The 25142-nt window shown below is 38.6% G+C and overlaps 1 protein-coding gene across 1 annotated transcript in view; it reads right to left on the bottom strand.

Moving 5' to 3' along the window:
• The window catches only part of ipo11 (importin 11), a 152007-nt gene that overhangs the window by 112015 nt on the left and 14850 nt on the right, over positions 1–25142 (bottom strand). The window contains exons 5-11 of the mRNA XM_042488560.1: positions 22290–22493; positions 15054–15186; positions 14166–14224; positions 6840–6888; positions 3056–3126; positions 2669–2861; positions 1137–1289 (exon numbers count right to left, since the gene is read on the bottom strand). Of these exons, the coding sequence (XP_042344494.1) occupies positions 1137–1289; positions 2669–2861; positions 3056–3126; positions 6840–6888; positions 14166–14224; positions 15054–15186; positions 22290–22493 (862 nt within the window). The remainder of the gene's footprint in view (positions 1–1136; positions 1290–2668; positions 2862–3055; positions 3127–6839; positions 6889–14165; positions 14225–15053; positions 15187–22289; positions 22494–25142) is intronic.

Raw genomic sequence — 25142 nt, 5'->3', positions numbered from 1 at the left:
GCTACAGCGTTAGGCTCTTATGGTCTCAGCATCATAAAGTGCTGTTCCTGAGAGGTCAGTTTTATTACATCAAGTCTGCAAGTGAAACAAACTCTGTTACAAATATCTCAATCTCTCACAAAGCTCAGCAATTTTTAAAACATGTTGTTTCACATGAGCCTTTTATAAAACAGGTAGTTGTGTGGAGTATTGCTGTTTTAAACAGCACATCCAAACAGACCCACAGGCAACCTCCACCGTCATTACTGTCTTTAAAAGGTTGTGACACGCTCATTTTAGGGAATTTCTGAGCAATTTCGAGAATAGAAGTGCTTGTCAACAGATCACAGAAAAGTTACATTCTTGAAGAGATCTCTAAATGTCAAATGTTTTTGATACCAATTCACACCATGGATCTTGCTATGGTGTTCCTCAAGCTCTTAGTGTCTTAATGTGGTATTATGAAGGGTTTGAGGCTGTTTTTAATCAACACTTGAGTGGTCAAAAATGGTTAAATTTTACACCAAACGTTGCTGCAACAACGTATGAGACACGTGAGAATGGGAACAGCCATCGCACCATCATGGAGTTGTTAGCCCTGAAAGACTCAAAATTTTTAATGTTTGATTTGGCACCTAAATAAAACAGAGCTTATTATGACTAGAAAAACTTGACACAAAGAGCTGGGATTAATCTTAAATCAATCTTCAGTTGCCCAGCTTTCAGATAATGTAAATTCGTTCTACACAGGAAATATACTGTTGACCTGCTATTTCCCTTGTCACTCCAGAAGAAGGCCAAAATGGGTCAATGCTGGGTTTCTAAGGGTTAACACTATGAGTGGTAGAGGTTGCATTAAAGTTGTATGGAAGCTGTCGTGCAGATTATCATAGACGAATCACATTTGAGGAAATTCCTATTAAGGCTATCACTGATGTGTTCAGCACCTAACCTTAACACATAAATACTGCATCACAACTACACAATAGGTTCTGGCGAAGCTTGTTTGCAATGCGACATTGCAGAATTCATGAAAAGTAGAAGTAGTTAACCCTCACTATTCTGAACTGAACATGCCTGTTAACTCTGCCAGTCTGCAGGTCCAGATAAGTCTATGCATTTGGATTCAGCATGTGTATCTGAGGATGTGCTATTACCAAAGCTCTCAGGGTCCTCTTCCCACATTGCCAGCTCTTCCTCTGTGAGAAGGAAGTAGTGTGAGACGAGCCGTCGTCCAATCTCTGTCAGTGTGGGGTGTGTGAAGAATGCTGTCTTGATCTTGTGAGCCTCCAGACTCTCTGGTTTACTGTCTGAGGAGGGGAAGAGGTATGGAGAGGAGGGAGTGTAAAGGAGATAAAAAAAAAGAAGAAAGAATTAAGAAAATAAGAATATTTTATTACCGATTAATCTGTCAAAGAGTCCACAGTCCTATTAGCACTACTATCTCCTGTTTGTACTTCTCTGCACTTCAGAGGTTTAAATCCAATTTATGGTGGAATTCATAGCGATATCAAAATGATCTGTACAAAGTACATTTAGTATATGCGACTTTGAAATATAAAAGTAGGCTGCATACTCAAATGACTTAATTTCAGGCAAAGGCTTTTGTTAGAAAGGAACAATTTAAGTTGTCTTTGGTGAGTCATCTACTGTAGTCTGCATACCAACTTTGAAATTATATATTTTTATGATAGTTTGTAGTGGGGAAAAAGAAACCTCTGCTCTGCATCTTGATTTTTATTGAAAATGTTTATGATTTAAGAGTATTTATTCTAACAGCCAAAATGCAATTAGTAGATCGATTACTCAGCATGTGTTATGATAAATTTGTGAAAAAAAACTGTTTTTCTCACATGCAAACGCTCTGATATAAAGCAAGCGGGAAGACTTTACAGATTTTACAGATTGCTTGTCATTTAAACTTTTAAACCTCCACTCTAACCCTGACCTCTGTGTCACTACTCTCAAACAGTACTTAAGACCATGTTCTAATACTCTCAGACACACATGGGTCTTCCTGTCTGTCGATCTGACTGACAGCATGGGCCTAATGAATGAGTCAGATGGAAGCTCCTGGCTTTTAATGGGTCAGTCAAGGCTCAACTTTCCCTTTTGCTATGTTACCGTGCTACTCAAAATACTTTGTTTTTCTTGTTTGGAAATTGTAAATGGAGAGCAAATCTGAAGTCAAACTTAACTCTGCCGCCACAACACACTCAAACATTCCAGTGAAACCAAAGCATTAACACAAAAACCACTAAATCCTTGACTCTGTTAGCGATTGCTTAGGAGGAAGATCTTAAACAAGGCACAGCAAAGACCGTACTAGCTGGCAGAAGAAAGACATAGCGCTGTGCTCCACTGCTAATGAAGCACTGGAGGCCTCTGTCAGTTTGAAATAAACATGAGCCATGGTGAGGTACGGTGACGCAGATGGTATTACAGCGCTGTGCTTTTCAAAAAACTGTCAGTGATCAGCTTTGAAGAGCTCGTGTCCTTTTATGTTGGCCTCTGAATCACAAACATAAAATTTAGATTTGTCTGGCTTTCATTTCTTCTTTTTTCTTATCCATGTCTGCAATTCTTATCACTGGTCTATCATGTCATTTCATTCTCCCATGTCATCAATTCATTCATTGTTTATTCTCCACCCTTCTTGCTCCTCTTTCCCAAAGCTCTCATATCCTACCATCAATGTTCTTGGAAGGTTTGTAGGCATCGTTCTTTACAATCATCTTGATAAGGTTCATGCACTGAACGATGAATCGCTCAAAGGTCACTCCCTCCCCTGCAGGTGTGAACAGGTAGCTGACGGCAAATTCCAGGGAACGCTGGATTAGAGGTATGAATGCACATGGATGGTACTCCAGAAAATCTAACAACTACATGGATGCAAGGAAAGAAATGAACAGAAGTGGACAAACAGAAGGAAAGAGGAATAGAGAGAGATTTAAAAAAAAGACAGTTAGACTATAACTGGTCTGCAACATCCTTGATACGAATATACAAACTATTAATTAAAGCTGAAACAGGAATTGGTATTTCTTATTATATATTTATAAACAAGTCAACTTACAACTTTAGTGTAGAGTATGATCATCTTCTCCAGCTTTTCTCTGCATACGCTGTCTGGACCAACCTGCCGACCTGAAATACAAAACGACCCCACAACATTGTTACTTAACAGTAGTATACTTAGCATACAGCATCTACAGCTAATTAACATAATTTGGCAATATAAAGATCACCCACAGTTATTTTAAACTAAATTCCACTAATTTAATTAGTCAATAATACATCTTCATGAACTTCGTGAACTTTTAGCCTGCCCACAAGCGTGCTAAAGCAGTAAGCTAACTCACCTCCTGGCTATTTTCTTTGGTCATGGAAATCAGTCCATCAGTCGTCTCATCTTTTAGTACAAAATCCAGGTAAGGACTAGTGTCAGATAATAAGCACTTAACCTTAATACTGACTAGTCCGTAGCAATATCCATAAAGTCAGTGAAAATAATCAGAAGAATCTCTTGAACCTCAAAGTGTGTCCTGACTAGAACATGCTTTCTCTGACCATAAAAAAAAGAGTGAGCAATTTTTATATTTAAGCTTTTGGATCCAATGGATTTTAATTTAAGAAATAGTTTGACACTTTGGGAACTATGCTTAGTCATTTTTTCTGTCAAAGTAATAAAAATCAGGGCTGATTGTGAAATATTTGAGAATTCACGCGTTAACAGTGTTTTAAATGTCGATGCACTGATAGAGCAGCAGCATGATGTGTTGAAATTCTGAACTTTTTCTCTACTTAAGTATTTAGCCTGCACCTCCATAGAAACGCACACACCGCATAAAGCCCACATAGGGAACGACTGCCAATTGTTGATTATGAGATTTTATTTTTTTTATGAGTCACGGTCAATTCAGAGGAATTCTGAAAAATGAATGAATACGTAGGAGGAAGATTAGAAGACGCAAGAGTAAGAGCCAGACAGCCAGAGAAAGAAAAGGTTGCTTGAGAAACGTGCTGAGATTGATGTACCCTGATTTAATACAAGAAACTTTTCCTCACTCTAAGGTCAAATGCCCACTTCACCTTCCCGCCTTGTGAAAGTCCCATGGGCCCATTACGTTGGTGAATATAATAAAGTACAGTAATAAAAGAATTCAAAGATGACCATGAATGACTCAGACCCTCTGATGTAAATTCTGGCTCTATAAAACTACTCATGATGCTAGAGCCAATAAAGATGTCTCATGTAGTTTACTTCCTTGTCAACCTCATTGATGAAATCTGCACAGACCATAACGGACTCTGGCATTCCTCCAATCATTTATGCAACAACCAGGGTCATAGTTTCCTCTCCCCCAACACTCACATTAATTTCTATCAGCAACTCGTAATTCAAAGTGACACTAGATTGATTAAAAAGGGTAAATGACTCCAAGATTTGTTTGTCTTGCTTCTTTTGGATTTAAGATCAGGACTATTTAGATCAAAACAACATTGCATTTTACTGACTTTCTGTCCGTGTCATTGTTTCCTTGTTGCAGGTGTACGACAGCTGGTAATGTAAGCAGATGTTGTGTAAAGTCATCAAAGTCCCTGAGGTCATACATCTGAACCAGCAAAACCTGCTAATAAAATCCACTGACAGAGACAGAGATAATGATTTAGTTTCAGCTTTCTTTCTTTACTTTCTTTTGCTCTATCTGCTAGATACGTAACCTTGAAAAAAAAGCTTTCAACAGTGCAGTGACTGACAGAAATGGAAAGGTGACCTCATGCAGAGGACAAACATCTAACAGGTAGAGCCAGACATCTGAATGGACCACAAAGACTGCCCCAAAAACACCGGTTTATATAGCTGACCTTATCAGTCTGTGCAGAGCTGATATTTCTCCCTGGCCCGGCTGTGAGCTGCCTTGCCGTCTCTCCTATCTGCCAGGCCCAAATACCAACAGGATCCTGACCCTGTCTCCACTACCATCAGCAGAGTAAATATTGGAAGTGATAGCTGTGGCTGATATCTCAAATGATATTTTTGCTAACATCTGCTGCTATGGTAGCTCGTTGAGTTGTGTCTGAGATTTATCTCTCCCTCACTGGGTGTTGTCATGAAAAACTTTTGTGGAAAAGTGGAAAGGACTGTTGATAGTCAAATTAGGCAATGAAAGTCAGCTATCTTAGTTGCCACTGAACTGGGTAGCTACCACTCAAAGGGTGTCAGTCATTGCGTTTTCCCACCACATGAACTTTCCAAAGGAAGGAGGAGCTTTTATAAGAACTCAAGTTTACATGCTATTCAACAGAGGACCTAGGGAACACATTTTCTTGCAGCAACAAAGTTCCAGGTGCCAAAAAAGGTCCCTGCGTTGTCGATTGTACTATCCAATGGTTCAGAAACTAAAGGCCTCACACCAAGGGGGCATTATATTTGTCCATTTAGTTTGCTTATCAATACATTCTTTTTTTAACTGTTGTTTTTCATAATGAGTACTTTCACCTCGAATGATGCTGCGAAAAAGGAAAGTAATTTTATTTGTTCATTTACTGACTTCTTTGGAATGTGGTCAATTTTGCAATGCAAATAATGGCATTACCCAATCACATTGTTCGGGACAGCCTTTAGATAACAACATTATGACAGAGGCGGACCTGTTTATTGTTTCTGTATTGCAGCACCTTGTAAATATTCACAGGCAAGTGTTTTGCAAAATTTCTTGCCATTTGTTAATCATACCCCTAGTGTATAAAGGCCTTGAGGGGGAACTAAGAGTTTACAGGGCCAAACTTTGCAGTGTTCAAATACTTACATGACGACAGCTCCAACCTTTTTAAAGCTTCATTTATACTCTAAGGAGAACACCAGGTGACTTTATAGTAGGTCGTGTGGAGGGCACCTAATGTGATGTTTATTAGCATTACATACAAAGATATGTTGATAACTTCCAGACTAATTTAAAGAAAGAGTGAGAAAAAGAGAGAGACAGCATATGCATGTATGAGCTCATGAGAGCAGGAGCAAAAGAGAGGAGTCAAGGGAGCTAGCAAGTGAATGAAAAAAAGGGCATGTTGATGAGAGAATTCAGAGAAAAAAGACAGAAGAAAACTTGATATGATAATTAACGTTACACACTAAAACAGAAGTAGCTGTAAAATAAAAGGTTAATATCTTTATTATAGTTATCCATCTTTATAATAGTTAATTATTTCTTCAGAGCCAGAGTTTAAACTGACAAAACATTACAAAAAATAACACATAAACATCTAAAGTGCACTTTAATGTGGGGTAATCCCTGGTAAAGCACAATGTTGCACTATATAACACAGTAAGCAATTATTTTTACACGTTGACTAATGGAGTATTCGTGTAAGAGAAAGACATGTTTGATTTGCTAGGAGGGACAGAAGGGTAAGGTTATTAAATCAATTTTGGACAGTTTTATTACTTAGATTTTATGGTTACATCTACTAGTGCAGAATGAGGTCACCATCAAAGACTTTCCAGGAAGACACATTTCATGGTGTCTTCAACCTGCTCTCTAGCGATCTCGCAAAACTTCTCATTCCTCGAGTCAGGCTCACTCTTAAATAATAGTACAGTGGGTATAAGTTGTACTTAAGAGATCTTTTCTCTCCTAATGGTTTAGAAGAGAAACTCTTGATTAAAAACTAAGCCCCTTAAGATGACTCGGCATGAACTTTTAATTTGACTCCTACAGTATGTTATGCTGTCATGAGAACTAGATGTTTAAATAGGTGTATGCAGTATGCATTAAAGCACAGGTGACAGAGATTGTTTACTGAAGGGGGAAGTCTCAGATCAGAGAATCAGGACAGACAAAGAGACAAGTACTCACAGCACTCCAAGAACTGTTTTAGCCTCTCAAACACTGCATTCAGGAAACCCTGAAAAGGAAGAGATGAAGAGAGGGTAAGATAAAGTTTAATCTCTGACATTTTTGCAGTTGAATCACTATTGATTTCTTCATCAGTATTACTCCGAAGCAGATATATTAACAAGGCAGTAACTTTAGTATGTGTGTACGTGTGCATGGGCACACTCGGGAGTATAAATAAAAGTGCCAGCTACACTGTATGAAAGAGAATCAATTTTCTGTAGCGCGGTGCAGCTAAGCATGGGAAATTGGGATGATAGATGGAGATGCAATCGGTTTAGCTCTGTGTTAATGTTCAGCCATGAGGTCAACAGCGGTGTTATTAATCACACATCAGCCAGCACAACCCAGCCTGCAAGTAGAGCTCCTAACAGAGTTTAATGAGGAAAGAGGGGGTCACAAGAGGAGCATGCGGGAGTTGATGAAGAACATCATATACAGTAGGCATTTGTTAAGGTAATGGTGGGATTCAGACAAAAGGGAGGAGAAAATTAAATACAACATGCGAGAAATTAGAAACGGCTAATGCAAAGGGGGAAAAACGTTTTCGGCTACATAAATCATGATGAAAACAGTTTGGCAACTAAATGGGAAGAGAAGTGATGCTTATGGCTGTGCTCTGGAAGAATACACAAGGATGGAGTTATAGGTGAATGAATGTCAGCAAAATGGATTGAGACGGTGAGAAAAAGATGGAAAAATTGAGACAGAGTGTGGTAGGCATCAAATGGGAATGTCAGCACTACGAGGACAAGTTTGTGTTGGGAGATGAGAGTTATCAACGGAACAACTAAGTTCAATCTAAGATTGGACCTAAAGGATGTGCAACTGGTAGCAGTTTAAGATTAAAAAACAAAAAAGCCTAACATAACTACTTTTGTTGGCCAATATATTATTCAAGAAATAATTACGATCGATGCTGGAAATTAGCACCAACCACCAACTGATAAAATAGGCAAGTGGTTGCTAGTTGCGTCTGTGAGTACCTAGAAAAGCGCTCGATATGTTCTATCTATCTATCTATCTATCTATCTATCTATCTATCTATCTATCTATCTATCATTATAATTATTATTCTTTGACTCATGGGTTGGCAAGCTAATGACTATCAGGACTGTGCGTCCTCAACTCCGAAAGTGCAGCTGCAGGCTAAGCAACACCAGTTTATTTTCTTTAAACTTAAGCAAGCAGGTGGAGGTTGGAGGAGGGAAAAAGGGAGAGTCACTGTGTCCTTGTCTTTCGATTTCAGGAATACCTTGCTGTTTATTTTGTCATCAGGTTGGCTAAAATCACGGTGCCATTCTTATAATAACAAATACATATGAAAACACAAAGTGCAACATTCAGGTCAGCAACATGATTGAGGTCATGTCCATATGTCATACCACAAGTGTAACATTGTTATCGTGACAGGCCTAAGCACAGACTCCAGGCTCCAGGTTTACAATGTTGCCGTTGATTGTTTACTACCATGGCTCAACTGAATGCGCCTTTTTCAATCTATAATTTACTTTGGGAGTGACACAAAAATGCTTGTTAGCTCCTGGACATTGCAAACCCACATACTGAGATGCAAGAAACTATATTGAGTAAAAAATATTTTTGCTTCTGATCAACTGAGATGTCTCTTGGAGCCTCATGTAGTGCCTGTTTGACAATCAAACCAAGAAGATAAACAGTCATTCAACTGAAAAATACATTTTAAATTCATCACTGTGGCAGCTTGTGTGGAAACTGACAGTGCTTCATTCTTAGTGTCAGTGTTTTCCAATTCACTGCTGTTCTCCTGCAGTGCTGCCACCGAGGTGATTAGAAAATAAACCCAATCTATCCAGAAAGCTCAAATCAAGTGTGAAGACCCTGGAAACTGGCTTTGTCAGGGTATATAACTTGTTAGTAGTCTGTACTTGAGCACCAAAGAACATCATGGAAAGACGAACAAAACAATCTACCCAAGCATTTTTATTAGTGTTTAAAGGGTAATGTTCCCCCCTCAAGAGGCCAGCAGCCAGCAGCAGCAAACAGGCTGCAATGTAACCACTCAGGACACATGCACATTGTCAAATTAAATCCACTGAAAGTGCTTGTTTTTGCAACTGACAGGGTCAGGTTATCATTTTAAGAGTCTGACAACATCATGGAAAAGATCCCTACAGAGACTGATTTTTTTTGTTTAACATTAAGATTAAACAGCCCCTTAATCACCATCGCCAAACCCACCAGACTCCATTAAATAAAGTATTTTTGGCAATGAATAGAGTCAGCAAAGTTTTACATCTAATTGGGTGAATTAAGAGTTTATTTCAAACAAACCATTCAGTTTTATTTTCGGCCTACTTTGAATTTAGTGTTTTATGATAAAAGAAACATTGTTTATTTAAATGGAGTTTGGTGGGTTTGGCCATAGCTATTTCAGTGCCTTTTCATCTCTGTGGGGTTCATTTCCGTAATGTTGATTGACACTTAGAAAAAAAATATGAGCCTGTTATCTTAATGGACATAAAGTGGCAATGCACAGAAGGCCCAAATGGGTACATTGCAGCCTGTTTCGCTGGTGGTGGCTTCAGTGGCCTCGCTCAATATTGAACCAACTGTTCTCCCCATTACTCACAAAAACGTGTGAAAATTTGATCCAGGTTGAAATTACTGAAGTCACTGAAGTTGTATTCATAGTATGATTTTTTTCCCTTTTGATCAAAACCTTGCAACTGGCAACAACATAGGTATATCACAGCTCAACACACGCACGCACGCACGCACGCACGCACACACACACACACACACACACACACACACACACACACACACACACCAGATGACTATCAACTGTTTAACATAATTAAAAAAAGTAATTTGGTCACTAAGTTCAATTATGTTGTATTGCAATTGACTTCGTTTTATGAATCACCAATATATTTCAGTTCATACTGTAATCAACTATAAATGAACAGCCAAAAGAGCCAAAAAACAAACAAAATGCCATGTAGTGACAGTGTGCAAGTCTGGGTGGCAGTTCCAGTATATTTTTTAAATATTACATAAATAATGTGTAAACATTACTTGAAATGAGAGGAGGAAAAACTATAATGCTGATTTAGTTCTAACTTACAAATAACTCAAAACTGAAACAGTTTTATTTAGTTTACAAAAATGTGCTCTATCACCGTATGGTTTAAGTGTTAGTTTATATAATCACACTGTTTGTCATTTACCCTAAAATACATATTCAATGGAAAATATATTGCTTCATTAAATAACCAACTTCCAGCATGGGTCCCACATTTCATCAGTGCTCATGGAGCCAAAGATTGAATTGAGGGTAGTTAACAAAAGCATTAGCCTATTCACAGCAAGACTGCTGTTGCACATCATGCATAATTAGCAGATATGGGACCAGCTTATTATCAAGATTCACGGTTACATTTCAAGCCTGCTGTGCTGCGGGCATCTGAGCTGCACATCAGGACTTAGTTAAACATTGTTACTCTTTCAGATGGGTTTATTCAGTTCTCTGCAGGTTGCTAAATTACTTCTTTGGTAGGCAACCTGCAGACTCTTTTCCCCACAGTGAACTTCATGTCAGAAATACAGCCTTGAAACAGACTTTAATCTTAAATAAAGTGATATGATTTAATAGTTTTCCCAGCATCCCCCTATCAGCAAAGGAAGAGCGAAATAAAAGCTAAGCCATCAACACCTTGATGACCCAATCAATGAGTCAGGCACATCTCTGAACCATCCTAGGAAATGTTTGAAAAGTGGTTGCAGGAAATAATTTGTCCTACAACATGTAAACTGAAAAGAAATCTCGGGAAGTAGTTTTTAATAACAGTCAAAAGGATCTGGATGAGGATTCCCATTACTGGGTTGAAAAAGCTTAACCTGTGACTGTGTAGTGAATAACAGAATTAATCAATGAGTCCTATTCAGAAAAAGGGTTCACTTGAGCAAAACCCGTAATTGCATCCAATTAATTTAAATTACATTATCCCTGTCTGACTCACCTCACCTGTTCCTATTAACAACAATTAACTTCCTTTCAGTTTAATTTGTTCCAGATCATGAAGGCTGATGCCAGACACATCCAGGTTGAAATCTGAGCAATGTTTATGATTACATACAAATAAAATGCATGTTTATTCAATGGAAAGACGCAACTGAATTCACTGTTGAGTGGAAAACACCTCTTGTTATAAAAGTCTTTCCCCCCAAGCTGCACAAAAACTTTTATCCTGAGGCTATGGGACACCACTTTGTACTGAGATGTACACAGACAACAGGAGCAAAAATTAATGTCAGGAGGAAAATAAGAAAACAAATGAAGTTCAGTACGCCATGACTGGAAAGTATCTTCATGAACAATGTTGCGAATTTGTTTCTATGCAAAAGCCAAAGAGACAACAGAAAGATAAAACATTGCAGCACTTGCTGTTGGAAGCAGTAAAATAAGTCTTAAAGGTGCCTTCCATACTTGTTTCAGGGGGGGTATTACGCTTTCCTCATTTTCTTTCATATATATTAAACTGCAATATCAGCTTTTTTTTATATGGTCATCTGCTTCAGGCACGCTACTTCTAGTGTTTAATATAAACACTGAAACATGAAGCTACATGCTCACACAAGGGAAACATATAATTTTGGTTTGCCAATGTTTGTAAAAACTCCCTGATTCCAGATCATATGCTTGCTGGAATATGTACATTTGTGAAGGTTTTGGTTAAGATGCTTTTACTGGTGATTTTTCGTAATATAAATTGTAACTATTTATTTGGTCAGGGCAGTCATTCCCTGGTTTAAATGATGGTGCAGACGCCAAAAATGCAAATGTGGAAGACTTTGACCATTCAGAGCAGACTGGGCTCTGGAGGGGGGCTTAGAGACTGATGGTAAAACAGAGCTTTTTAGACATGGTTGAATTCAGGTATATTCAGGCAGACAAGTGTTTTTGAAAGCAAGTATATCATAGGCCACCTATAAAAGACATAAAAATACTCTGCTGTGTTTTGTTTTTTTTCACAAAGATCATTTGTTAAAAACTGCTTCTACTACTTATGCAAATATTGTTTATATCAAAAGTTTTACAACTGGACACAAGATGCTTACTACTTCTCAATGGATGTGCACTGGAAGCCTCACATTTCTGCATCAAATTTAATTGTAAGTTGACCACGGCTGGCTTCTAAACTAGTGTTATGTCACAAAATCCTGTATGAGCGTTGTCCAATTCATATTCAAGGCGTGCAAAGAGAAACTTTCCCCCTTGAGAAGATAACTGTGAAAAAAGCCTTCAAGTGTCAAACAAAGCTCATGATCTGTATCATAACATCCAAGTGAAGCAACAATACGCAAATAACAATTTTGAGTGGAGGGGAGTATTTGATATTAAAATAGTATGACAAATGTCCCTGACCTGAATGCTGGTAAAGGATCTAGGTTCATATTTCCCTGTTGACACACCATCAGCTGAATAATAAAATGAATGAATACTGATATCGACAGCCAAAGTAGGAAGTAGTGAGTCTCAGATAATAACAGCATAAAAATCTAAACATGAAATATTAACTCCCAACCATTTCTTCTGCTCACTGAGCTGGAATAACCAGGGACAGCTCAAGGCAAATGACATTTTAATGTGACTGTTTCAATCATTACACAACCTTCAGCATGCAAACTAAAAGTTGTCTCATTAGTAGAATAATAGAGCACAGTAAACAGAATTACTTCTGTTGTAAAATGTCTTTTCCATCTCCCAGTTGACAGAGAGCAAAAAACAAACAAATAAACCAATAAAAGCAAAAATACAAACACTACAAAGAAGAGACAAGGACAGAGAGACAGAGAGACAGAGAGACAGCACAGTAGCAACTCACTGAGCAGGCTCGTGATGTTAATGACATGTTCACCTTCCATGACTGCATACACTGAATCTTAAGGCTGCTTGAAGCCAAACAAATAATTTGGATGTCTTTCTGAAGAACAAATCCCATTTTTTAAAATCTGTAACCAGCTGTTTGGTATTTTTATAGGGAAGCACAATGGTGAAATTCTGCGCTGATACCGATGTTTAAAATAACATTTTTGTTTTTGTTGTTATTTATTCCCCTTTTTGTGGCAGAGAAACAAAGAAATCTTCTTTATAAAAAATATATTTGAACCATTTTAGAGTCACTGAGCCCTTCTTTATTCTGCCTCTGAAGGAGCACAAATTTCATGACAGGAATTTATTAAACAAATACATTTCTTTTACATACACACTAAATACAGTACAATTTATTGTAATTCCTGTCTGTAATATTTATTTCATATTGTTGTGAAAACACAATCAAAGTTCTCCTTCAAATGTCTGTATATTTTCACGTATCTTGTGAAATTTACATTTGACACACTATGATAACGTCATAATTTACCTTAGCAAAAAACTCATTTTTACTAAACAGAGCTTGAACATATTAAAATGTAATTCAATGTAACCTCTGAAACAACTAACAAGCTCTCCTGTCGATTTTAACATGGATTTGCTGCTCACAATGTACCACCATTGAAAAGAAAAAGGGTGTGATTGCAATCAGCAACACGAATATTGCCCAATACAAATGTTTGGTTAACACCTGATTGATCAAATGGGTTAATGATTGATTTTTCTCACATCGTAACCAATTATTTTATTGATACGAATCAATTAATGCGCTGCTTATCTGCACCGTGCATTGTTTCAGGTACAGATTGCATTGGCACATTTGTGATAGTGCTGCCTATTTTTAGCACCAAACCTTGGAGATATCTACATCTGAAATTAAAAGCACAATACAAGGTACATTCCTTTGATCTAAATAAATAATAAAGAGTAATATTTGAAAAGTCCTTCTTTTACCTTTTTACCATTATTATCTTAAACTTTTACTGCCATTCCTTCACAAAACCTTGATAGGCAACTCAGGAGTAGGCAGAATCCGCAGCTGGGGATCACAGGGCTGGAACATTTTGTGCAAATGATTCCATTAACTATAATCCACAGGGGAACTAAAACCCTATCCAGACACACACTCAAGATTTTTTTTAAGAGAGATTTAGAGTAAATTGAATTAACACTTTCATGGAGTGGGACTTTCTTCACACAGAGTGGGAGAAGAGCCCCTACAGAGGGCCTTACTCTTTGAACCGAGACCAGACTTGAGGCACTTTGAATCTTCAGTCATTCACATATTGTGGAGTCACTTTCACCGCAAAACACCAACAGTGGAAAAAAAACAAACACGAAAGGTTCTGCTGACAGAACTTAAGACTCACCATCACTTCCATATTCTGTTGTGGCTCTTGAAATCCGAAGACTGTCAACTTGCGAAGCACTGAGAGGGGAAGATAGGAAAAAAAACAAGTGAGCAGGATTGTAGCAAAATTAAAATTCACCTCCACTTAATTGATGTTTCACATATGAATATTTCCAGAAGTCCACAACTTGCCTGCTTTATAAAACTGATATCCCCCGTTTACACAAGATAATCCACAGATCTTGTTGTGAGCAATTTCATATCGGATTTTCTTTCAACTGAACTACACCCCCCCAACCATAAAACAGTGCAGGAGGAGGTTTGTATCTACTGCTGGCTCACCTAGCACCACCAACATTACAGCTCAGCCTAGGAAGATGCCATTAATGGTTTAAACTTGCACTGTCACAGGCATAAGCCTCTCATCCATGAGTGGCTGCACACTTCCTTCTGCACAGTGGTGAGGTTGGTGGGTGTATAGAATGAAAATAGTTCCTACATGAAACTGCACACAACAGGGTCTGTGGATTGACTTAAGTAAAAGGGTCATGATTTCTAGAAAATAACCTTGCTGTTGATTTTTTCAAATATATTTTTGGCGCTGTGAGTACCAAAACCCGCCTGCCATCTAGTTCCATTATATTCAAGAGAGGACAGACATCTCTATGGCTGATATCTCCAACACTCTAAAACTCACACCAAAACAATCTAGACTGATTAAAACTTCCACTGGGGGGTGGAGGAGGAAAAATATGTATTTTTATTTTGGGGGTGAATTGTCCCTTTAATACCATGATTAACTGACCATTTTGTATTTATAGATGACTGCACCTCGTTGCACGAGAGTGCAGTTGTGTCGTGAGTGTAATGGGCATAAGTGAGTTTGCATGTGTGCAAATGTTGCTACCTTTAAGAGAGAGCAACGTCCTCTCCAATGAGCTGAGCGCTGCAGCCTCATCTCTGGCGTAGATCTGCTGGAGGAAGCAGTCGGTGTGGTGGCTCCACAGGGAGCACGCAAAGCTGTAGATGCCCGATGCCAGCTGCCAACATACACATAAACAGCACAGTCAATCACGCATAAAGTTATTCTGGATCAGTGATCACGTTTACCAAAAGGCATGTGAGGTAATTCTGGTAAAAGCATGAAATAAATCACAAAATGTATCTGCACCCCAAAGTTACATATATGCAAATTGCACCTTAACGTCAGAGAATTACTCATTAACACAGAGACAAATACAAAAGCACTTCCACATAATACACGCATGCAGAACAAACAAAGAGGGACATCTGAGTCACAGGTCTAATTTAGCTCTAAATGAACTTCCTATTACAGTCGCTGCCATAACATTATTTGGGCCCAAACCAATTACATTTTCTTCCATGAAGGCATTCTCCTGTTAGAGGAAAAACAAGATCATCAAAAGGTAGACAAAAGTACTCTCAGTCCCATCAGCTGTGTAGTGTAAAGTATGGCCCAATAGCTCAGACAATATAATAAATCTGCCATGGCACAATAACGAGCTTTGGATTATGCTTTGGTTGGTGTTTTCATAAAAGAACAAACAGAACACAAAAAAGCTAAACAGGAACTACTCAAACACACAACTCAATATTCAAGCATTTCAGCGTGATAAAGCTGAAGGAAAACTACACTCTCAGACACCCTTACATTGTAAAATGCGATGTTTAAAGATATTCCTGCTGCTTGATGAAGGCAAACACCCACATGAAAATTAGTCTGTGAATGACACTCCACCTCAAAGAAAGGTGTACAACTTATTGACAGTAGAGCTCTGTGTTGTGGGTAATCGCAAGTGTCAAGGGAGAAACTGTGAGAACCAGTGGTTAGGTTGGTGACGTATGCCTACTGAAAGAGAAATCCCTACTTTGACAGCACAGCACAGGCTCTGATAGATTCTTTACAGAAAACTGCAAGCCTGGCAGGTTTCTTCTTAGGAGAGATTTTTCTAGAGCTTGGCACTTTCCCTTCCTCAGATACCAGACTAATCCAATGCATGAACATAAAAGTGATGAACCAAGTTTAGAAGGCAATCTTAAACTCTTCTTCTGAAGATGTCTTTACTCTTGGTGTTTTGTCTTTCAGAAGGGTCAAAAGTGGGTTTGACTGTTCAGCTGGACCTACAAATTATGCATTGATTGTTTTCCAACTGCTAAGGGAATTTCTAAAGTGTTTTTATTTCCTAAACACTTATTGATACTGGAGTCGTAATCAGTCTACAGGTGTTTTATGGAGGAGGTTTCAGTTTTGTCATCCCCTTGGTTCTTCCACAGGTGGGCAAAGGTTCAGCTCCTTTTACGCCATTGAGACTTGAAATTTTGTCTATACAGCATTTAAATGTTGAATATTTCTTAACCAATATTCAGGTTTGCCAGAGAATTTCAGAACTTTTCAAGAACCCCAATTTTTTTTCCCCCACTTGGAACTACTACTACTTTTCAAATGTACCTGATTTGAACATTATTCAAAAATAATTTTAGCTAGCTGGCACACATCAAGAGATTAAATGAAGAAACATACATGATCGTAAACAAAATTTAACACACAGCAACACTGACAGCTGCAGAAAATAAGTTTGCTATTATTTTACATTACATGGACATTATCTACCGTAACAATTTTATTACACACAACAAAGTTCCATGACTTTTCCAAAAACTTTCAGTGATTTTTACTGATTCAATGACTTTTCCAGTCCTAGAAACCGTGATTGTGAAATATAACTTTTCCACTTTTCCAGCTTTCCAGCTTTATCATGACATAGGAACCATGGATATTAGAATTGTTAAGAACTACAAAAACTTCAAAAGGTGCTTTTAAGCACGAGTAGGTATACAGTAACGTTGAAGTCTAACATAAATATCTGAATTTCTAAAATAGCCTATAGATGGCTAAAAAGTGACAGTGAACACTCAGGTAGCACGGTTTACAATAGCAAACATAATTTATTATACCATACTATGTGCAGCAAGCACCAGTGTATTTATTATAAGTTAGCAGCTGATGGTGAATCCACCAACCACACCTGCTGTTTGCTAGCAAGCACAAAACAATCACACACCTTTTTTAAGCAATTTTCTGAGCCAGACTAAGATTCCCATTAAGGCCCCAGGTGGCACACAACACTGAGATGCATTATGACACAGCAGAGCAAAAACTACAAGCCCAGTTTGCCACACCTGAAAATGTAACCTTCACCACAAACTACTTGAGTCTCCTGAGATCTGATCACATCTCCATAACATTAAACTTCATAAAATGGCTTGACAACCTCAGTTAACTCAGACAGCATGTCAATTAAGGCCCCAGTGTTATATTTTTAGTCGGCAACACAGAGAGAAGCAGCCGTTTATTGGGAAACAATCTGAAGTCCAATTAATGAGTTTTGTGAATTGCTGAATCATTCAAGAGAGAATTCTGATGCATCCAAGAATCAATTACTTTTCCCGCCCATGTGGTGCATAAGCGCGCACGCGTGCGTGTGTGCGTGCGTGTGTGTGTAGGCATGCGTGCGTGCGTGTGTGTGTAGGCAATGTGTATCTTTTTCACCACTGCTGACAGAGACAACAGAGCGACAACTTTCAATAAAAGCAAACTATTTCCACCATCTGCAAGCCAATTCCCTCTTCTAGGAGGAAAAACTTGTATACCAAAGCCATCTAAGAAAAGTGCAGTTCAGTTTATTTGACTTGATCTGTTTTATGAATACCCATCCAGTAGGATATTGTCCGTCTATTGCTACTCAAAACGCTGGTTATCAACTGCACTTTAACTTAAACTGCGTGACAAAAAGTAAACAAGCACAACAAATGCAATGCAGTGTCTTCACAACAATGCCATGTCTGTGTGGCTACCTGCTACCTGTGTGTTAAAGGTATACAGTACAGGATTTTCCTAAAAAACAATGTAGACAGACTCATACAAAAAAGGAGTCTCTCTTGGTCATCCCTTATGACCCAATAGCAATGTGTGGCAGTGTATTTTTTTGCAGAGCCCTTTGCCTGTATTATCTTGTTTTCTTCTTTATTTTGCTGTGGTGGGGACATTTCTGGGCTGCAAACTTTGGACAGTGGGTGTGTAGGGAGTCTAACAGGATGCAGGTGAGGTTGGGACTTTGTGAAAAGGTGGTGACCAGGTGCAAGGCTGTAGGGAGCAAGCATCCAAGAGGAAACTAAAATAACAGCGGACAAAACGCCAAGTGGAAAAAGCTTGTTCCAAAACAAGAGTGAATCTGAGGTTGGCTGTCACCTGCAGGCAAACACTGAAGGAGGGGATGAAGAGCAACGCAGAGTTAGCCTGTTTCTGTCGGACAGGTAGGTGCTGCAGTTACTTTAGTTAGCTTGCAAAAGTATTGGCCTCTCCATAATAACTGTAATGGTTCTACAATGGTAGCTTGTGGTGCACATGCACTTTTTGTGGCATTGAGCTGGGTAGGTGGGGCCAGGTTTAAATGTTATAGTTACAAACTTAAAATTTCTACATAGTATAGCATTTAATAATTTAACAATGCAATCTCATGAAAGTCATATACTAAGTACAGGAGTGAGGAGAACTACAGAAAAAAGGTTGGAGGTCTGGTAGACGATTAATAAACAATTGCTGTTAAGAGAATTATATACCACTCGGAGGGTAAATATAAAATCCAGACTAAGGTACGAACTTTTGTTTGCAAATTCTGTGAGTGTTTGTCTGTCTTTGGAAGTATTTATATTATCCTGGTTACAGAAAAGTACATATCGTATTGTTGTATCACTCTCAGGGTGGTTTTAAAGGTGTTTCTGGGTTGGTTAAGTTGGTAAAGTAACATATGTGGGTGTTTGAGTATTACAGTTCACCTGCCACTGGCTCTTGGAAACACCTGACATTACATATGTCCACTGGATGAATGGCAGCAATTGACATCACCTAACCTGCTGGGATCAGGCTTGACACACCTGTGGTGAGATCCTCTTTGATATGCAAGTCCCTGACTTTCAAATTCATTTTGCCATATCGTCTTGTCTTTCATGCTAATGCTCTGGGTAATATCATGCACAATTGAATTGTGCAATTGAGAACAATCATCCTGTTTGGTGGCAACAAGAGTCTTTTATTCAATAATATAATTTTCAATTGAACAACAACGCCATCATGCAACACTGCTGTTCAGTCATGGCCTGTTTAGCAATGTGAGGCTTTTCTCAAGTACTTACTATTTCTGGTGCCTGTTTATGGATCATTTTTCAAGATGAATGGTTTTTAAATTTTGGTTTTTGTTTTGATTTTTTTTTGCACCATGCTGACTTTTCACATTTTCATCATATTTTGAAAGGACAGAATACTGTTATGAATCTCAAGTTTGCAGTGTCACTTTTGTTTGTCTATCCAATATTTCATTTTTTAAGATAAAGGCAGCAGGCACTGAGCATTTTTCTTTGATCCAGTTCCTTCCTCAGTTTTCTCCATTTCTTTCTAAACATCCATACTTTTACTAATGCACACATCTAAAAGTTGGGAAGCAGAAATCACTTCGAAAAGTGTCCCACTTCCATCCTCCTTGCCTTTGAACACAGACTCAACTTTATCTTTACACCATTTTCTTCATTATTCCATAACTACCTCTTATGTGATCCCTCCTCCTGTCACCAGCAGCCCTTAGTTACTTCAATCACTTCTTCTCCTACACACCCACACTCTGCTTCTTTATCAGCCCTCTTTCCCTTTTTCTCCCGCTATCTGTTTAACTCTGCGTCTGGCACATGCTTTAAGTTCACAGTCTAAGCCTCAGCAAGTGGGCCAGTGAAACAAAGAGGTAGTTGATGTTCTGCTGCCAGTGCAGCATCTCCCATGATGCTGTCAACATGGTCGACCAACTGTTTTAGCTAGGGCGAAGGACCAGAGAGAAGTGTACACTCATCGAGTACAAGAAGGCACGCTCGAACACCCACAGACACGTAACAGTACTTATGTACACATTAGGTCCATGCTAAAAAGGGTGACACAAAAAACTGTGTAAAGATAGAGAGTAAAACAGTGAGGCTGGAAATGAAGAGATACTTGCTTTCTAATGCAGATAGTACAATCCTGCGAATAAATGGCAAAGGTAACATTCAGGTTACCAGTGACTAATCACTTTGTTCTTTCAAAAGTGAGAAGAAGGACAACCCACTGTAAAAAAACACAACTCTCCTTGTTTCAAAGTCTTCTGCTCAACACACAATTGAAAACATAGGAATGGTATTTGGGATGGTGAACAATAGGGCTGGGTCATCAAACAAGACTAGGTTAAAACCTCGTATATGGCTGGACCGTGTACACTGGTTCCCAACCTTTTCACTCTGGGAACTTCTTTCTTATCATTGAGTAAGCTGATGACATATTTTAGGGATATGTCCTATCATATTAAATTTATAACAATAACAGTAGAAAACAACTGATAAACTGTACAATTAACACAAAGGCCTAACTGCAGGAAGTTTGTGTTAGATTAGTAAATCTGATGAATTTTGAGAAGATTATTTCCTGTGAATATCGCATCAGAGATAAGTTTTCCTGATATCTGTTGAAACTTATCTTTTACATCTCATCTTTCTATTAAACTCACTCCACGCTGATGTATGTAGTGCACAGCATGCACCACCAGAGCTCAGTCTCCTTTCTCTACTGGTGGAACAGGCAGCTGAGCTGAAAGACACTGTGATATCTAGTGGTGGAGGGATAAGTTTTAAGACTGTAAACAGTCGGTGACCAGCAACAGCAGAAAGAGACTGTGGGGGAAAAAATGCATTTTTTATATCTAACTGTTAAAAAACCAGAGCTGGCATTTGTTGGAACAGTGGACATACTGACTAGATTACTATCAAGAGTAACCAAGAAACCAAGATGGTGTGGGTTAGTGGGGGCGGCCCCACTGGTATCAGAATTTTTAAAACACAGTGAACTTCCTTAGCACAAGACACAGACCTTGTTTACAGGTGTAGCAGTGCATACAAATAGCCAACATGAAAACTGCATAAAGCTAAAGAAACTGAGACCACTTAATGTTCAAATCAGGCCTCACATTAAAAAACACTTAGATGCCAGGGGTGAAGGGCACCACTGAAGCTGAAATTAACAGTGTTGCATTGTCCTTTGTCTCATCACCTCTTAACAATGCGTGGTGTGCACACAGACTGGACACCGAGACAGTTATATCATGACTGGGGAGAGAGAGCATTCCATGGGCCATTTAGCTTCAAAGTCATCAGTGCATCATTTAAAAACTGCACTGTTTAATGGGGCTCAGACTGCCTTTGTTGCTCATATTGCCTAAGGGCACACATTTTTGGCATAGAGGATGCCTCTGCACACTATCCAGCTATTTGGTCTCAGTCACTGCCTCTGATGTCCACCGGTCTGTGTCTGTCACTCTTATTCTCCCTCAGCAGGTCTCAGTCTTCTCTCTGTTGGTCTGTTTGATATCTTACTCACCTAAACCCTTTCTCTTCATGACTATCTTTCTGCTTATGTCTTGTGTTTTTTAAAACCATGGATGGCACAAAAAAGAGAATTTGCTCCAATTCACTACCCCTTTGAAAGAAACATTAACCTGCACAAATAACTCTCCCTCTTGCAAAATCTCTTTTACACACACACACACACACGCAACTAGCAATGCAGACAAATGTATTCCCAAACACATCAATCTCACTCCAGTCATGCATGAAGACAGACACACATGCATGCACAGAGAATCCATAACTGCCATGACTCGCATTTGACACGTCTCATACAACAGCTAAACAGCATCTCCTACAGGCAAAGATTGGAGATGAAATACCTGCAACTCTAATATAATCTTACTATTCATCTATTCATGCTCAAAAAGGGAGTAAAAAGGAACATGACAAAGTCAGAGGGCAGAACACATGAAAAAAAATAAGAGGGTAAAGAAGCAAAGCTCAGGAGATGGAGCTGAAGTTTTATTTTTCTTCACTTGTTGACCTAAAGTCACCTTGTATTGAGGTGTTCACAGCTACTGCAACAAGTGCAGACGACAAAATCCCAGAGAGGGATAGTGAATGACAACCAATAAGATACAAAAATAAGGTTGTGAAGATCTTAAGCAGAGAGTGGTGACAAAAACCAAAACTGTCGACTTACATCCTGAAAAAGCCGTCGGTCCTGCGCCAGACGTTTGGATGCGAGGGTTTTGGTGACATGATAGAAGGTTAGCAGCGCTCTGTGCTGCTGCAGGCCATCCTGACCCTTCACAGACTCGAGCAGAATGGGGATGAGCTCTGGCCACTGCCTGGGGCAGTCCAGACGGGCCACCTTGGCTATCAGTACTGCAATCTGGGTCGCTATCTGTTGGAAAAACACAGAAAGAAAATAAATTACCAGAGGCAAAACATAAACACAGCAGAAGGTGGCTACGCCAAAGAAAACTTGACAGGAATTTAACTACTTCTAGAACATTCTGTATCTCATAATTTAATAAAAAGTTCTCAGGTGCAATTTTAAATGAGCCTTCTGGATAAGTAGGACAGGAATTACTATCCTATTATATACAACATTGTGTGCATACTATCTTATATTGACTGAGATTGAATCAGTTGCATAGATCATAGATCAAGTTCCTTTTTAAACAGATAACTCGCAAAGGTCAGGTGTGTTACATGTTTATAGCCATTACTACTAGAAAAGATATAGGGCTACCAGTATTGCAAAAATAATCAGACAGATAATGACTTTTTCATATATATATATATATATATACGCACACACACATATATACATATACACATATATATACATACACACACACACACACACACACACACACACACACATACATATATATATATACACACACATATACACATATATATATATGTGTGTGTGCATGGGCATGTGTATAACAGCCTTGTTACTATTTGAACACCACCTTTAATAACTGATTTTTTTCAGACAATATAAGCATAAGCTGATTTTGATTTGAGAGGTGTGGTTCACACATCCTTCCAAAACAGTTTAATATTCACAGTTTTATCATATAAGGAAAACCTAGGACTGTTACTATTTGAACACCATCTTTAATAACTACTGTAATTTTTAACATCACATAAGCATATGCTGACTTTGAGCTGACAGCTGTGTTTCACACATCCTGCCAAAATATTAAAAAGGACTACTTTACCCATTAAAAAAACATTTCAAAATCCCATATTAGAGATGTGGTCCTTGGTGGTAACAACATACACTGTTTTGCCAGTTTAAGAACACTCTGCTAAAACTTATCCACTCTAATGCAACCGCCTGCAATAAATCTTACCTTAGTCATAAGTTATAATGTCCATTTTATGTTGAAACTGTTTCACAAGTGTTGATTTTGGAGGCTGTGCTTCTACAGTGATGTTCAACTGTATTGCAATATGCTAAGAGGTGCTTCTAATATTTTGTCCACCCAATTTATATCCATAATAATAGACAAAAAGTCGATGGCCCTGTTATAACCATATGCATATCACGCAGGTAATCTGTAAATACCAACAGGGACTGTTTTATAACATTACTTTGAAGCTTATGACATCTTTAGCTGACCTAATATTTCTGTGAGGGCAGTTTCATATTTAAATCCCAAAGCCTCTGGAAAGATGGCTTGAAATAGTAAGAATGCAAATATTATGTTAAAGTTGAGTGTCTCATTAAGTATCTACAAAAATCTGAGTTAAAATAAATGTTTCCAACTGGTTCAAACAGCTTGTTTTAAGGATAATGGGATTTCATAAGACTGTGTGGGCTTGGCAGATCACGTTTTGATTGACAGCTCCTTGGATCCCACCTTAGTCAACTGTCAAAGCTGAGCACAGCAGAGTCTGCGTGGTGCAGCCCCATCTGTTCCAGCACTCTGACTCTGGGTGCGTTCGTAAATCTAATCTGACGCTCTAAACTTAAATGAGAGCTGCTGTTTTAAAGCCACAGAGTGCTCTATTTCTACATGACTTAACGAATGGTTAAATTCATCACACATTCGCTTTGCTGCTCCTTGTGTGCCCGAATTGCGCTCTGACACTCCCAGAGTGTGGTGATCTGGATAACAGAACGGTACAGTCCAACAGCTCTCCGACTCATGAAATTGTGGGATTTTAATTTGACATGTTAGATTAGTAACTGAGACCTGACCTTGAAGTTTTGATTGGCTTTATCCATATTACATGACATGGATTGGCAAATCAATCTAGCTTCAGGAAACTGTGAAAAAACTAGAAAGACAGTTCTTCATATTTTGATTGAGGCTAATGTCAGATCATTTTTTATGCATGTTAGACCATAAAGTACATGTTAAAAAAGTTTTTGGTGATTTTGGTTCCAAAATCTAGCCCATTGTATTACATAGTTTAAAGCAGCAAAGCAGCTTCTTTACTTTTAGCTTTCATGCAAATTAAAAAAATGCACCGCAGGATTGAATGATGAATGATTGAATGTTTGAATGTTTGAACAATGCCACCAGCAGCAACACGCCCAGGCAACCAGATGGAATTTTCATTGTAGCTGCTGTTTTTAATCAACTCATCCTTCAACTCCAAAGATGCAGCAGGATCAAGGACAAATGTAATTTTGTTTTTTAAACTTTGTTAAAAAATGACAAATAAATCTATCTTCTACCTTCTGAAGCCAGGCGAGGTCACAAAATTATAAACTGTCCACACTGCACTGGAAGACCCATACTCGTGTACAATCCAGATCGATTCGACAGGCTGCGACTTGTGAGACATACGGTGTTCAAATAGCATTCATTGCTTGCCATATGGACATATCAGTCCTGATGTTGCAGGGTTTTCCCTCAGGGATATACAAGCTGTAGAAACCAGGATGGATGGCTAACACTGAATGGCATGTCCCCTCAGACAAATGTATTACACACCGCTTGATTCTGAATTATTTGTTTGTTGCAGCTCCCCCCTGAGAACTGTAAAAATAATGCTTTATCAACAAACTTTTGTGACCCTCAAA

This window comes from Plectropomus leopardus, chromosome 6 (genome assembly GCF_008729295.1).
Source record: "Plectropomus leopardus isolate mb chromosome 6, YSFRI_Pleo_2.0, whole genome shotgun sequence".
NCBI classification, from domain to species: domain Eukaryota; kingdom Metazoa; phylum Chordata; class Actinopteri; order Perciformes; family Serranidae; genus Plectropomus; species Plectropomus leopardus.
The sequence above is the reverse complement of the archived record's forward strand: the minus strand, read 5'-3'. Positions and strand labels throughout refer to the sequence as shown.